The sequence below is a fragment of the Nestor notabilis genome, unplaced genomic scaffold, assembly GCF_000696875.1.
Source record: "Nestor notabilis isolate BGI_N333 unplaced genomic scaffold, ASM69687v1 scaffold14903, whole genome shotgun sequence".
Classification (NCBI taxonomy): domain Eukaryota; kingdom Metazoa; phylum Chordata; class Aves; order Psittaciformes; family Psittacidae; genus Nestor; species Nestor notabilis.
This window is the reverse complement of record NW_009922509.1, coordinates 18570-35214: the sequence shown is the minus strand read 5'-3', so window position 1 is coordinate 35214 and position 16645 is coordinate 18570. Positions and strand designations below refer to the sequence as shown.

The 16645-nt window shown below is 41.3% G+C and overlaps 2 protein-coding genes across 2 annotated transcripts; both read left to right on the top strand.

Moving 5' to 3' along the window:
* Positions 1-5230: 5230 nt before the first annotated feature.
* On the top strand, positions 5231-6244 carry P2RY14 (purinergic receptor P2Y, G-protein coupled, 14). Its single transcript, XM_010011649.1, has one exon. The coding sequence runs from the start codon at positions 5231-5233 to the stop codon at positions 6242-6244; it is 1014 nt and encodes a 337-aa protein (XP_010009951.1).
* Positions 6245-15590: 9346 nt separating this feature from the next.
* Positions 15591-16574, top strand: GPR171 (G protein-coupled receptor 171). The gene has a single exon (XM_010011648.1). It carries the CDS (start codon positions 15591-15593, stop codon positions 16572-16574), a length of 984 nt encoding a protein of 327 aa, XP_010009950.1.
* Positions 16575-16645: the final 71 nt, after the last annotated feature.

Here is a 16645-nt window from a genome sequence, read left to right as displayed (position 1 = left end):
TCCAACACAATCGTGAAGAAGTCAAAATTTTCACCACCATATGGCGTACTTCTGAAAGGTGTTGATGGGATTCCTCTCAGCCCAGTCACTGGCAGGAAATGTTTGTAATGCATTGAATTTACAAGCTTTGAAGTTGTTTTTGCAAATATAAGGCATGAGAAACACAGTTACAATCATTAATTCATAGGGATTTATGACTGCTGGCTGTGTTATACAAAGTCACTCAAATCTTCACACCCCCACTCCAGAATTACAAAACCAACCAAAAAGAACACAGCCGTCCAGGACCAAATACAGTCCCAACAAATACAGTCCCAACAAAGTCACAGCTTTATTTCATGTTTTTTGTTAAAATAACATTGTAAAGGTTAGATAACATAGCCAATTTATTCCAAATTGAGCAAGTCAGCTGCTCCCTTCAGTTAAGAGACAAGGAAGAATACGCAATCCAGTGCAAAGCAAAGGGCTGCAGGCAGATGGATGCAATGACGGCCAGGGTCCCTGTCTGCCCTGCACAGGCATTAGTGATACTAAGCGGGGACACTGGCAGAAGGGGCAACTGTGTAGGGCTTGGGGATGTGATGCACACAGGAGGAAAAAAGCAGACAGTACGCAAAGGCAGATAGTTCACAAGCCCCAAGAGCACCATCAGGACCAGCACAGGGTGTTAAGAAAGCCCTAAAGGACAGCATTCCAAATTGGAAGAACTCTGAGTTCAGTTTTTTGTTTGATTCACCTGACATTCAAGTCAGGAGTTTGTAAATAAAATAGCATAGCATGAAAAAAATACCTCTCACTATCACCAATAGTGACATCCTCACTAGAATAATCCTGAATTTGCCTTTTTGGATGAGAAGTACTGTTAAGATGTAAAGAGTTGTTCACACTTCTGTTCTTCCACCCACTAACCGTAGCTGCAGACAGGACATACCCATACTGTCGCCAAGGCTTGCCAGAAGCCACTGTTACTCATGGGGACGCAGCAGCAGCGACCTTCACAGGCCTCAGCTACTCTTGCAGGGGACGCTATTCTCACCAGAATGCTGAGGAGTAGCCTGCGTAGAAACATGGCTCACTCAGCCATCTGTCCCCTCTCACCAGATGTGAGCAGTCGTGAAAGCAAGGGCCGGAAGGCACAGCAGCAAGTAACCGAGACCCTCCAGAAGTTAATGCCACACTTACTGATCCCCTTTTAATCTGAGCCACACCAGAGGAAGTGCGCAGAGTGCTACCACGTGCACTGCTATCTCACAGTTACTCGCTTACTACCCCCTGTGACAGGAATGCTATTTTATTTTTTCTGTCATCCTGATTCAGCTATTCATCCTATATTCTATGCATCTATGACAAACAAGAATTACCACCCAATATGCCATTTTGAAGGGCTGAAATAGTACTCTGTATTTTGCATACTTTTATTCTCTTAAGTATTAAAATCCAGACATCGCCTTATTACAAATGTTATAATAAGAACAGAAAAATAAAAAAATTGGCAAACTTGCAGGTCAAATGTACCACCATATCTCCTCATTCACTGCAAAAAATGCCTTCCAAAGGAGACCAGCAATTACAACCATGGCTCTGGAACATCTCTGCCCTGCACCAACCCCAGACCAGCTGCCAGGTCAGAGCCCTAGTGGAGATGCAGAAAAGGATTAGACCAGCCCTGAGAACACACAGATGGGAACCAGTCAGGCGAAGAGGACTTTCCCTTGGACAGCCCCTACCTGGCTCTGCCAGCTCTGACCCCTCAGAAGCCCACTGAGCACCTTCAGGGAGCAGTCTTAGAGTTTGCAGGCCCTGCTTTTACCTCCCTCTGCTGCTCCAGCTCCTAGTGAACAAGAGAGCCTGCCCATCCTTTCAAGCCTCAAGAAGCCCCACTGCATCCTGCCCTGTTGGTTTCCAGATGGTGTCCAGCCATACACTCTGCTCAGCTCCAGACAGCAGGGAGGCAGCTTGCTCCATGGCGGCCAGGGACATGCATCCAAATAGAGGGCTGTTTTCCAACTGGATTATACCAGCACCACCGGGTCTGCAAGTTCAGACCACTAGCAATATTTCAACCACATTAGACAAAATCTTAAATAAAAAAAAAAAATAAAATAAAAATTCTTCTTTTAGCACAACTCAACACAATTTGCAGTTGCTGTGGTTTGTGTAGTGTATTTCCTCTTTCTCCACATTTCTTATAACATCAGAGATAACCTTTGGCACAATCTTCCCTGATAAACGCCAGCTTGAGTTCAGAAAAGATTTCTGGGGACAATGACCACTGTCAGCAATTCCTGACCCAGTAATTGCATTGTGTATTAATCAAGCAGCTGCATTAACTTCCATAAACAGCTAAAATGTGCACTCAGTACTACAGAACCTTCGTTACAGTTGGGGTAAGAAAAAAAGAATCTTGTAAATATTATTCTTATGTTCAGTAAAGCAGCTGTGAACTTTGAAATTTGACAACCAAGCTACAGAAGTGAAGAAGTGTCTTAATGATATTGGAAGGGTAACAAATGATAGTGTAAGAGTTTGAATACAGAAGAACTAAGCATTTTTAATGGATTATGCAACTTCTCTTTTGTGTATTTTGCCAAAACAACATTATTTGCAAACTGAGAAAATTCAAAACTTTGATATATTTTACCAAATCAATCTTGTTCATTTGGTGAATCAAGTTTGCCGGGTTTGCACAACTAGTTGATATTATATAATATTATACATATTATTATATATTAAATACATCTTACACTGGACTGAGCATTTGAACATGAAGTGATGCTCAGGTATGGAAAGATGTTCTCACATACAAATCACAAATTGCTGGGTGCTAATACACACCCTCCAACACACTCCAGAAAACAGCACGCCTCCTACAGGATCCACGCCAGGACCCACGACTGATGGAGGGAACAGGCTAGCGAGGTGGCAGTGTTTGCTTCCAATGATGAATTATTCAGAGCAGTACGGACAAGGCCTTTCAGAAAGAGCTGAGCATGTGAATATGTGACAAAAAGATCAGATAAAATCGATCCTGAACACAAATGGTGTGATACACAGAAGGGGGAATACAAAAGCCTCTACCTCACCCATGCAGTGATAAACATGGTAGGCTGAACATGGTCAGGTTGAACACGACTGCTCTGTGACTCAGTCCTTAATCAATTTTGATGTCTGCCTGCAGTACAAATCTTCAGACTTGTCTAAATAGGCATGGCACTGTGGGAACCCCACAGCGCTGCAGAATTACAGTGTTCTATGTTATGACACACAACTCTAACAACTGTATTTTCCTGTCTCTCACATAGGTCTCCTAGCACAAGAAGCAGCCCTGTGTCCAAGAATGGAAGGCACTCTAAACCCTTAACAAAGAGCACTACAACAGTCAAATCAAGAAAGGTAAGGACATGCCATTGATACTGAAAGATTTACAGAGTCTAACTTGGACTTTGCCCTCCTTTCTCAACCGCAGTTAGTTGATAAATCTGCGGTATCAAATGTCTAGGGTGTCTTCCGTGCTGCATAGACACAATACACTTTACAAAGTTTTAATGTCCACATCTCTAATCATGCACTTCTGAAATATTCCTTTGTTGTACAATGCCTCCGCACAAGAAATACTTCATGAACCCCCTAAGCCATTTAATATCTGCTACTAGGTCGAAGCATAGAAAGACCCACCTCCAGGTATTCCACTTCAGGAAACCCTACAGAGCAAGAATAAGTTCTAAACACATCATATGCAGAGAGAGGGTCCTGCCTAGACAGCCTGACAGAAGGAAGAGAACATGTACACAGCAGACAGCACTGGGAAAAGAAGGGTTTTTAAATACACATTGTTAGCATCTCAAATAAAATTGCCATTTGCTATTGGTGCTTTTCCAGGAGATTTTAGCAATATCACCCAAAATCTTACCTAATTCTAATGCACCTATTCGTATAGTAGTTATAACACCTGCTCTCCACACCATCTTTTTCCTTTAACAACCCAACCAAACAAAAACAAATGCCTTGATGACATAAAGATGGGATGACAGGTCCTCATGTAGGAGAACTACCAGGAAGAGATTAACTGCAGGCCTTGGGTGTGATCACAGGTAATGCCTGCTCCACTGCTCCACACATCCATGCAAGTTTCAGAACAGCACCTAAGATGGGCAGCCTTTACAGTGTCTGCAAAAGAGACACAGAAAACAGTATACCAAGAAACAATTTTACCTATTTGAAAGAAAATTTCTGTTTCTAGTTATTGCAAGATTGCATTCAGGTTCCAATCTGCTACACACAGGCATCAGCTATGGACTCTGAATTGTGGCAATAAGGAAATTCTTTATTTTCTAAAAGATAGGTGGTTGGGGATTTTTCCCCAGCTCTGTAGCACTTATTTTCCAGTTGCCTAGATTTTCATTTGCCAAATACAGCAGCGTCATATCTATATCTGTTCTGTCTTCTCTACAGAGGGTAATCCACTCCCATAAACATTCTGTCAAAGAAAAGCAGACAGCAGATGTGATTTCTTCTTGGAGATCCTCTAAAATTTAAATCTAAATTTAAATCTAGAGGACAGCTCTAGCTTGTATGTTATGCTAACACACAGGCATGCTCCTGTGTGTCATGATACTAAAAGTTTAAAGCAAACTCTGCTAGCTGCACATACAGGTTTCTTTGAAGTCAACATTAGAAGATAATGTCATACACTACATACTACCACACTTGACAAACAGAAGAGTGGTTTTATGTCTGAATACAAAACGAACACTTGTACAAGGAATATTCATATCCCTCACATGCTTCCTGGTAAACCACTGCTAAAAATACATACTCGTCCTTAAGGGTTAATGAGACATATTTAGAGTCTCATTCTAAAGACTGACTGTGGCTCAGTCCCCCTCCTAGTTCACAGCACATAGGCTTACACACACAGGAAAGGGGCAGCACAGGGCTTGAAGACAGGATTAAAGTCAAATGGAGAAGGAACTGGATTCTCTGTTCAGAACAGCAGCATGCCTTTAAACTTCTTCATCAAGAAGTGAGATGGCACCACTTGGAAAATACAAACTACGCATGCATCCCTGCTGGAAATGATACACTGTGGAAATGTGGTCATTTCTGAGGAGTATGTCAAGTTTATTTTGAAGTCAGAGTAGAAATTTTATACTAATTAATGGAAAGCATAGCATGACTTTTTCTTACAGAGATAATCTTTCTCTGCTTCTAGGAACAAAGATACTGTAAGATGTTCAACGCCAGCATAAACTCTGTGGGAAACAACTGCAGTCACAGCACAGTAATAACCAAGACAGTCATTCCCCTAATCTACTGTTTAATTTTCATAGTAGGACTCTCACTGAACAGTGTGGCAGCATGGATCTTTCTCTATGTTTCTAGCAAAAAGAGTTTTATTGTCTATCTTAAAAACATTGTTGTTGCCGATCTCCTAATGAGCTTGACATTTCCTTTCAAAATTCTTGCTGATTCAGAAATTGCACCTCCGCAGCTCAACATGTTTGTGTGTAGATACTCTGCTGTTTTTTTTTATACAAACATGTATATTGGGATAACATTTTTTGGCCTCATTGGTTTCGACAGATACTACAAAATTGTAAAGCCTTTATTCACCTCCTTTGTTCACACAGTTAACTATAGTAAGGTGGTGTCTATAATCATATGGTTAATGTTAATGCTTATATCATTTCCAAATATGATTTTAACTAATGAAATCACTAAAGAAAATTATTCCAGAAAATGTATAGGTCTGAAAAGTGAGCTTGGCAGACAGTGGCACAAAGCATCAAGTTATATATGCACAGTAATTTTCTGGATTGTTTTTCTTCTACTAATCATTTTTTACACTTCTATATCAAAAAAAATATACAGCTCTTATAAAAAATTCAGAAGGAACTCAGATGTGACCAAGAGAAAAACCAGCCGTAATATATTCAGTATCATGTTTGTATTTGTCATTTGCTTTGTACCCTATCACCTCTGCAGAATACCATATACTCTAAGTCAAACTAGCTCACAATTCAACTGCCAGTCAAAAAAAAATCTGTTCTATGCAAAGGAATTTACTCTTGTACTGTCTGCTGCAAATGTGTGCCTTGATCCCGTTATTTATTTTTTCCTCTGCTTACCCTTTAAAGAAAAGCTGTATCAAAAACTGCATCTCAAGCTAAAATCTTCAAGTGATGTTGAAATTTCTAAATGCAAAAAATCAAATACACTTCCAGAAAGTATAAACATCATGTAGGTTCAGGTCATTAAAATAACACATGTTTAAGAAAGTTATTCAAGAACGTAAACGTCTCAAAGAAACTGAACAGATAAGAACTAGCAATAAAAAGAAACAAGGCTTCAGAATAAAATGCTAACTGGATTTTCTCTGTATAAAAATATTGCTGCACGTTGCAAATATATTCACTACATGCTATTTCAGCTGATGCTATGACTGCATTATGGTGTGATATGACCTATCTGGATCTCAAAGAAAAAGAGAGGAGTAACTGAACCGCATTCTGGAGCTCCAGGCTACAGTTCACTGGAAGGATTCTCCAACAGATGCAGTAATCAAACTGCTTTGCGGTTGTTTCTCAAGAAGCCAGGTATGACACACATGACGATCTGCAAACCAGCTTGAAGGGCCCAGGAACAGCTGATCGCTCCATCTCACCTGGCACAGACCCATTGGAAGGAGCATCCTTCCAAGGGGTTTCAGCATAAGACTGCACCAGCCTGTAAAAGAGGACTGAGACCCTGAGGGCAATCACTCTCCATAAAGCAAACAGTTGAAGGCAACATGCAGTTTACAGAAGGGCTCTGTTCCAACAACTGGGGGGAAAAAAGGCGGGGTGGGGGTGGGGGAACACCACTAAAAAAAATACACATCAAATCCTCAAAGATCTGAATGAAGCCTGAAAAGCCCTTGGTAAAATTAAAGTGTGCATATATATATATGTTTATATATAGGTTTTTTTAAGGGAAACTTTCTATAACATTAAAAATTAGACATGACTATTTGTCACTCTTGGGCACTAAATGTCAGAGCAGTTCTATAAAATGTGATGCTGAATATGAGCAAGTGTTTAAAAAGAAGACTTCTATAAACTAAATAGCATAGTTACACTGTACCATATTCCTCAGGACCTTTCTGAAATAAGATGGCATACATCAAAAATGTTCATATCAAACTGACTGAGATTTCAGTAATTCCTTTGCTGTTGCTGTAGAAGGAGGCAAGGATACTCAAAACCCACATGTACAGCTGTCTAGAGACTCTGGAGTATATTTATATCCAGAAAGAATGATTCATTCATTTTCTCATGCTTTTGGCATGCTGATAAACCATTTCTCTCTGTACAAAGGTAACAGCTGAGAGCCACCAACCTCTCTATATACGTGTGAGCTCTATAATGTCTTTTTAAACTGTATTTTTCAGTTCAGGGTTTGTGGGGTTTTTTAATCGATTATATCATTGTACAGAGAAAACACACTAATGCATAAAGTACCCACAAAAGCTTTCAGGCTGTGGCTCTGGAAGCTGAATGCTTTCATTTTATTTAAGAAAGAAGATACAGGAACAGAAAACAGACTGCTTCACTTTTCTTCCACTGTGTTTCATTTTAGTCCTAACAGATAACCTCTCAAGGTGAAAGATTTTTAAACATATGATGTTTGAACCTTCTCCAAGGCTGTGTGTAACTTCGCTTGGTCTGAGACCACTGATGTAACAGTAACAGAATTCTACCATCACACTGAATTATATTTGAACGAAAGGACTGGACAGCTCTGTGGAGTGTCCTCTGCAGACACACCTCTGCAGAGCGTATTTACCTCCACTTATTTCCTGCTTGCTGAAGAGTGGTCCCACCCCAGACCCAAAGCACCAGCACCCGACACCAGGGTTCACCTGACCACAGGGCTGGGGGATACTCAGCCCCAACCAGCCCATAGGGAGTGCAGGAGAGGCTGCAGTCTGTTGTGTTTTATTAAAGAAAATACATAAAAGATTATTTATATGGTTCTTCCAGAGCTCCCCAACTCTTGTCAAACTGAGACTTCACAGGCTCTTCCCTCCAAGAAAGGGAAACAGCCCGTTGGGGAAGGGAATCTGTTGCTTTGTGGGAGATCGTCATTTATGGCAAAAACATTTAGTTCCTTACACGGCATGGCTTGGTATTTGCCTACGTAAATCTAAATAATTGTGGCTGTGAAAGCACATGAAAACACTTCCACAATGTATATTTGTATGACTTTTTAACTATGTTGCAAGCTTTGAAAACAATATTTATATTGTAAAATTGTTTCCTCATCCCACCAGATTACTGATATTAGAACGACAAAATCCTACATGCAGGCATGCAGAGGTGAGGATGCTGACCAGCACTGTTTTTCAAAAGTGACATTAAATTTCTAGCTTTTCGCTCACTTTGAAAAAATCTTCCTCCAATAGCTTCACTAGTCAGAAAACACTTCTATGGCCCCAGTCCCAGTGCAATCTGCCACCCTGTGCATGGCAAGTTTCAAACAACACTGTCATTAAACCAAACCTCTGATTCATTTCCCCAACCTTGCTCTTACCTTTGCACCCCAGTTCATACAGCAAATTAACGGGGCCAGGGGGTTTTCTGCACTGATAAGTTAATTCTCCCACACCTTTTCCAGCACATCATGCCTCAGATAACCCTCGCCAGCTCCTCAGACACCCAGAAGGCCTGTGGTTGCCCTAAGTTCTTGCCTTGTCAACCTACCACCTAGAAGAACTTCCCTAAAATCCTTGCAGTGAAAGTTATGGGTGACCCAGAGCTAAACAAGGTTCCCTTTCAACAGTAACCCAGTCCCTAACTGCAGCTCATCCTCTTCACTTACCCATGACTCCCTCCATAACACTGCTGGAACAAGAAGCTGGATTTGATCTGTTTATTCTTTGGAAAGTGAGGTTATTCTGCTGGACCTGGAATCTCTTGCAAAGGTAGGCATGATGCTGCTGGGAAGAACCAGCCTGCATGACAGGTTGCAGATTTGCACAGAAGTTGTCATGCTCACACACTTCAGCTTCTCTCCCCAAGCCTGATAATGTTTCTGGTCATCCCTTTGTAAGGAGACGTCATTCTACTGTTCAAAACCTTGAGATAGCACCCAGGCAGGGTGGCATAAATGTGCTTCAAAAAGCCCATGAAGGTCTCACATTTTAAACTAGGTATCACCTCATAAACCTGCCCTATCCTTCAGGGATACTCACCACACAGCTCCCTACTTAGAAGCCAACTTAGAATAACACTGCAAAAACATCAATGCTGCAGTTACAGTGCAATGGGTTATTTATGTTAGTATCATTGTGTAAGGCTGCAAAATGAACCATTTTCTCTGCCACTGATACAGCATAGTAACTTTTCAATAAAAGAGCTAAAACCTAGCAAATGGAAATCTTTTCTCCAAATGCTATTATTTCAGAACAGAAAGCTCACTCCACAACTGCCTCAACATATAAAAATACCCTGGTTGTGCAGAAATTGGTGATAAGACTCCTAACACAGTTTAATTTTGCAGGATGTCATCTAAAAAGTAATCTCTGTTGTAAAAAAAACCCAACTTACTGAAAGGGGGACAGATGCCACTTTACTCACAAGGCCACACAGTCACAACCAGTAGGTATAATGGGGGAGCACCATTTGTAGTTGCTAACTTTAGCACAGAAGGGCAGGCAGGAGGGAAGGGCTAGTTTCCCTCTGCTAACACCCACACACATATTCTCCCATCTCAGCCTGTCAAGTAAGTCCTTTATTATTTTTATGAGCAATCTTCATTAGCATGTCTAATAATGACTACTTCAGGGCACTCCTTATCTGTAAAATAACATTGTTTAAGTAAGTAAAACCAAGTATTGATAACTGATAGAAGGAGACAGGGCAGGCTAGCGAGCTACTTGCTATCTGACAGCAGGCAGTCTGCACTTATGGCTGCTGGTGACACTGATTCCCAGGACATGGTTGTCTACCCATAGCACCTAGAGTTCACACAGTACCGTGTGCAGAGCAGATCCCCCTCCTCCCCAACAGGCTCAGTGACACAAGCCACACCGAACAAATCTTACCTCCTCACACTGTAAAATAAATATATTAAGTGGTTTTTCTTCATCAGCAATAGTTATTTCTGCTCAGAATTCATAACTACTCCATGCCAAAATCACTCCTAGTTTTCATTTATAATGTAGACTTTACAATGGGATTAAAAAACTTTAGTCTTTTAGCGAAAACCATGAATAGCAGTAAAATACTAGACTTCCTAGTTTGTACATGAAAAAAACCTTCTTAATTACATGAATAAAGGATGGCAAAGATTGCTCAAAATTGCTCCTCAAAGATTCCTCCTCAAAGATGTGCCTCAACCCTGAAACAATGACTGTGACAGCTGCGCACAGAAAGAGAGGAAAACTCTCTCAGGACTAATTTGTACCATCTGCTCATTACTGTGCCTCTGACGTTGATTATGAATTCTTCTCTCACAATTTAATATAAGCTGAAAGCAAATGAACTGTTTGCAAATGTTGGGGTTTTTTTTCTCCTGTCTACCATCAAAGCAATGATACAAAATCATGATAAAACCAGGGTTTCCCATCAGCTTTCTATCACCCATAGACTGCAGACTCTCTACCCTGTCTTGTACAAGCACACCTCACCCCACCCCTAAAGAAATCTAAACTCAAACTCAAAATCAAATCTCAAACGTTCGGTGCCTTTAACAGCACACTTATACACATCCCTCCCGCAAGTAATCCACCCCCAAGCGTCCTCCAGTGCAGCCGTCGCAGCTGACTCCTGAACAGCCTCTGGAGATGTGCCCGGGCCGCGAGGGGGAACCGCCGCCGGGGCTCTGCTGGGTGCTCGTTCCACTCCCGCCAGGGGCTGCAGGGGTCGACGCCCTCCGACAGGCGGCCCCATCCTGCTCCCAGGATGCCAAGTGGTGAACGAAGCATGCAGGGGCAGGGATGCTTCTCCTGCTCCCTCAGCACTGACCCATGCCATGGGAAGCTTACGGTTCCCTTTCTCCACCTAAGCGCGAGCGAAATTTCTCCCAGTTTCTCCCACTGCACCCGATGCTGACAGAGAAAGTCCATGCAGGCAGTGTGCCATTAAGCCTTAGTTTTGTAACTGCACAGCAAAGTAGGCTCAAAAAACTTATAAAAAGGAATCATGAAACTCTATACTTGACAACCTTCCTGAATTAAAAGACACAGGGATATGACTGATATAAACTCAAACATTAGCTTCTGAAAAGATGGATTAACAGGTTGGTACATATTTTCCTCATTTAAAGGGAGGAGATCACCCCTTATAGTGCATATTTAATTAACTTTAATCCCAAATAAGTCCCACAGGATCTTTATCTGAGGAGCCTTAAGTAAATAAACTCTGAGGCAAACTGCTGAAGGGAAGGAATAAACAGAAGGTGGCATCTCCTGGAGGAAACACCAGCCAAGCTGAGGACTAGCATACCCTAAACACATGCCAGGATGTCCCACCATCAGTGTTCACCCACAGCAAGCAGAGCCCAGCTGGGCAGACATACCTAGGCAGCATAGCACTGCACAGTCCCAGCACTCCCCACACATGATGGTGCAACATACCATCTCACAGCTTCTGAGAGTCAAACGCCAGGCAAGAAGAACCCACAAGGATCCTGAGGTACATCCACACTGGCCACTCCCACACCCTCCCCGTTCTCACAGCTCCCCTGAAGCCTCCATGGGTAACCTCACCAGCAGCTCCTTCAGGAGCGAGTCCTAGCTCACTCTCCTCTGCAACAGCAGAGTCCAGGGCTCCCCCTTCTGAGGGCACTGCTCCCCACTCTGATCCTGCAGTGGGCACTTGGCTCGACCACAAGTGCAGTGGAGGGTGCTTGGAAGATAGACAAGGTCAAAGTCTAATAACAGCAGAGCTCCCGAAAACCTCTTGAAACTTTTTCTGGATGTGAAACCTTTCTCCAAATGAATATGCAAAATGTGGAGAGGTATCAGAAATTATCCCAACACAAGGGGCACCCCCACAAATGTGTGGTGTGTACAGTTTAAAACATAAGGCTCATCAGATTTAGGGGGGAGAATGTCTTACGGTTTATTTTTTCCCAGTTTTGTACTCAGAAATTATTTAACCATTTTGGTGAAATTCCCACCCATATTTGCATCCCTTCCCTCCCTTGCACCACTCCCAATCCCAGGAGTCAGCCAAACCAGGCAGGCATCTTGGAAAATTTCAAATAAAAAAAAAAAAAAATCAAAATTTAAACCATCAAAACCATAGCATTATGACAAGTACTGCTTAGCAAACTTAACTGCAGCAAAATCTACCATCTGCATTTGTAATTTATGAACTTAAATGGCCTTTTAAAAGTTAGCCACAGAGACTGGGGAAGAGGATGACACTGAACCGCAACAAAACCTGAATACAGCACAGTAGATTCATGGTCTCATGTTTCTTCTCCTGCCGGAACACTTCTGCAGGAAGCATAGACCATTTTTCAGTAAATGTTTCCCTAAACATCACTTTGTCTTTTTAGACCTGGAAAAGTTTTCTGAGCTTTAAACTGACTCTACAGAAAAGGAAAGACACACACAGAAAAAACTGACCGGATGCTACATTTCAAGGGGGTTTTTTGGTTTTTGTTTTTGTTTTGTTTTGTTTTTTTTAAATGAAAAGAAAGAAAAACACAAGTATGGTAAGATCAGTTTTGCATGGTGAGCATCACACCAAAAAAAAGCAGTCCATGTTTGCTCAAAACCCAACACAGGATCATTCTAGATTATTAAGATTTGCAAACATTTGACAAATATGGTCTGAACTTTAAGCTTCTGACTAAACATAAAACCAGACATTCTTAACTTGTTTCCTCATAAAGCTCTGATACATGGTTTGTAAATTCCTGTGGATTCTCAGCTACAACCAAGTGGTAACACTCTGGGTTTTCAGTATTGCTGTCGGTACCTCAGCCCCTAACCTCATGTTAAGGCATTTTCTCCTGGTTTAACAAAAAAATAAATGAAAGCACCTTAATTATAATTATTTCTCCTGTATCCATAATGTGTCGTTTTTATTTTTAACAGTGCTTGGCAAATGTCTCACAGTTTAGAATTTTAACTGCTGTCTGTAGAATCCCTGTGTGCCTTTAAAGCTGCAAATTAGGTCGCAAGCCTAGAAGAAACACTCATGAAATTTCCAAAAGTTGGAATTTCATACAGGAATATTACAATGAATAAGGACTGACTTCACTGCAAAATCCTGATTCCAGATAGATTTTAAATTTAAGACATTTGGGGGAACAGAATTTCATAAGAAATAAAAGCAAAGAAACAACCACTGTGACGTCACACATCCACAGCTCCAGGTCAAGAATCAAGGACTAACCTGATGAAGCTTTAGGAATACATGAAAAAGTCCATGTGCTGGGGCTGACAAACCATCCATGTCTCATCACCCTTACATCTGTGAACACATGATAAACACTTAAAACTTAAACCTGCAGGCTTGAGGTTAGGAGGAGGGAGTGAAATCTGCACTACCTTCTGGTCTGCTCAGTATCAGCCAACCATCCCCACCAGCTCTCCAATGTGGACAGGTCAAGCAACACTGACTACCTTCCCTCCACAAAAACATACTTTGACTCATAATAATCATAACAATCCACGCTACTGGCCCCATCACCATGCATAATCCAGCTCTTTTCACAGCTACCTTCCTCCCCATCACTCCCCACTCCGTCCTGCACAGCACCACATGCCCAAGGAGCAGCTCCCAGCTGCAGGACACAGGTAGAGTGTGCAGCAGGCTCTGACCTCAGCATGCCTCCCACCCCACCACTGCCTCCCACTTGAGAAACAGGAAAAGCGGTCTCTCTGGTCCATTCCGTGAACACTCACATTTTTCTGTCACATCTCTTTTAGGTAACTTCCACATTATTTGAATGCTGGTTTTAACTGCGTCAATCAGCACATTTAGAAACCACAGACACGTTTTAAAAACACCAGACACAGCCAGAGGAAAAGATTAACACTCTACTGGACTGCAAGAGCAGTCTCCAAGAGACATCAGACCTTTGCAGGCTAATGCTCAGAAGACCCCACAGACTGCCAAGACAGGTATGTGCTTTTAGTCTTGGTCTGTTCCAGCCTACCTAGATCTGCATAAATATACAGCCTGAAATATTAACTATGAGAACTGCACAGAAAGTCAGGCTCAGGTATTTATCAAGACAGCCCATGCTTTGCCTGTAGTCAGTGTCACTTGGCTGTGGTCCCACTCTACCCTCAGATTTTCAGAGCTCAGTTTGCTGGGCTGCCTCTTCACCCACAAAGGACGAGCAGGGCTGCACCGTGCCACCATGCAGGAAGCTCCCACTGCCTTGGGCAGCAGAAGCTAGCCCCGCAGCACCAGCAGTGCTGCCTGCTCCTCACCTCCATGACACAGACCCAGGCTTAATTCAACTCTGTTGCATGTTTTCAGGACAATAGAGACAACCTGTGGAAAGCAATCTGCAAGAAACAAACTAACTGTTTAGTCCTCCATTTTACAGCACTGGAGTATCTGCAATCATTTTGGTTTACAAATCTTTCACATCTGGATACATATTTTACAGCAGAAAATAAATGTGCATATGTAGTTCTCTTATATTGTATATTAAAATTAGGAACAATATAATGAAATAAAGAACTGTTGCAGGCTGATGCTATTCAAGACATAAATGCACTGATTTTCATTCCAAGAAACTAATCAATGTGCCGTGCCTCCTTTTCTACAGACATTCCACGCAGCAGCCCATAGCAAACAAACAAGAAAACCCCTCAGTCATGGAGTAGTATATTTAATTAAAATAGGACCAAAATTTTTTACTTTTCTTCCCTATAATTTCTAGTGAAGCCTAAAAAGGAAGTGAGAAAAATTATTTAATGGCTGTTTCTTTCTAAAGGCTTCATAAAACTAAGCAATTAATTTATCCTCTGTTCAAGTAGGAAGAGAGTGCAATTTGTAAAACTTAGGATTGATTAGAACTGTTTGCTTATCTATCTGACATATCCATGAATTGGCTTGAACAGTGCATTAACTTCAAAATTCCTAGTACTTTTTTATAGAACAAGACTGCTTGTCCTTTTTTTAGGCCTAATTTTAATTGTTCAAAAGTTCTTAAGTTTTAGTATGAACATTATTAACCAGATGCTTAAACTTAAACACATTTAAGCTTTTATTTTGGTGTTTTGGTTGGGAGAGGGAAGGAGAGGAGGGCACTGTTGAACCAAACATGTTGAACTAAACTCCCACTCAGAAAGACTACTCTAGTAGTCTGTATGCTTTCATAAACAAACACTAACATGTTTCCAAACTTTTTGAACATGAGAACAAAGCCCTTTTGAATATCTGTGAAGCAGCATGAAGAGAGAGAAACATATTTTTTCCCAGTTGCATTTTTTTCCATTAAATTAATCAAACAAAATTCCCAGTGAGTAACTACTGACTCTCAGGAAACGTTGATGTCATTTACATTGTCTTGGTTCTCTTTGTAGGTTCTTGAGATTCTCTAGCAGCAAAACCAACTCGCACAAGAAGTTTACAATGCCAAGCAATGTTTCACAATGCCACATTGTTGAAGAAATGGAACCTTTTACCTATTTTTACTACTTGATTTTTCTCATGGGATTTATTGGAAGCTGTTTTGCAGTATGGGCATTCACACAAAGAGATCAGAAACAGAAGTGTATGAGTATCTACTTAATTAACCTCTTAACAGCAGATTTTTTGTTAACTTTGGCATTGCCAGTAAAGATTATTGTCGACCTAGGAGTTGCATCCTGGAAATTGAGAATATTCCACTGTCAAGTTACAGCCTGTTTCATCTACCTGAATATGTATTTATCTATTATATTTCTGGGATTTGTGAGCATGGACCGTTGTCTTCAGCTAATGCACAGTTATAAGATCTACCGAATTCAGGAGCCTGGATTTGCCAAGATGTTGTCTGCAGTCGTATGGATAATGGTTCTCCTTATAACAGTACCTAATATGGCTATTCCAATAAAAACTATTGAAGAACAACCTGGTGCAGGATGCATTGATTTCAAAACAAAATTTGGAAGAGACTGGCACGTGTTTACTAATTTCATATGCACAGCGATATTCCTGAATTTTTCAGCTGTAATACTCATTTCTAATTTCCTTGTTGTTCGACAACTCTACCGGAACAAACACAGTGAGAGTTACACAAACGTGAGGAAAGCCCTCATCAACATACTGCTGGTAACTGCAGGCTACCTGCTGTGTTTTGTGCCATACCACATTGTTCGTATCCCCTATACTTTGAGCCAAAGTGGTATCAATACCAGCTGCTCTCTGAAACAAGCTCTCTTTAAGGCTAAGGAATCTACGCTGCTGTTTGCTGTATCAAACCTCTGTTTTGACCCTATTCTGTATTACCATCTTTCCAAATCATTCAGACTGAAATTCACTGAAACTTTTGCTGCACCTAAAGAGACACAGGTTTTCACAGACGAAGAAGTACAAAACAGAAGCGAGCAGCAGATGCAAAAGTACAAATTCTAAAATATATTAGAGGAATGTTCAAATCTGCAGTACAAACAGCCATGGTGCAATTGCAAGCATGGCTGCCATGG

Bases quoted from the DNA above. Each gene is read 5' to 3' on its own strand.
- GPR171 (XM_010011648.1), top strand. From the start codon at position 15,591: ATGCCAAGCAATGTTTCACAATGCCACATTGTTGAAGAAATGGAACCT.
- P2RY14 (XM_010011649.1), top strand. From the start codon at position 5,231: ATGTTCAACGCCAGCATAAACTCTGTGGGAAACAACTGCAGTCACAGC.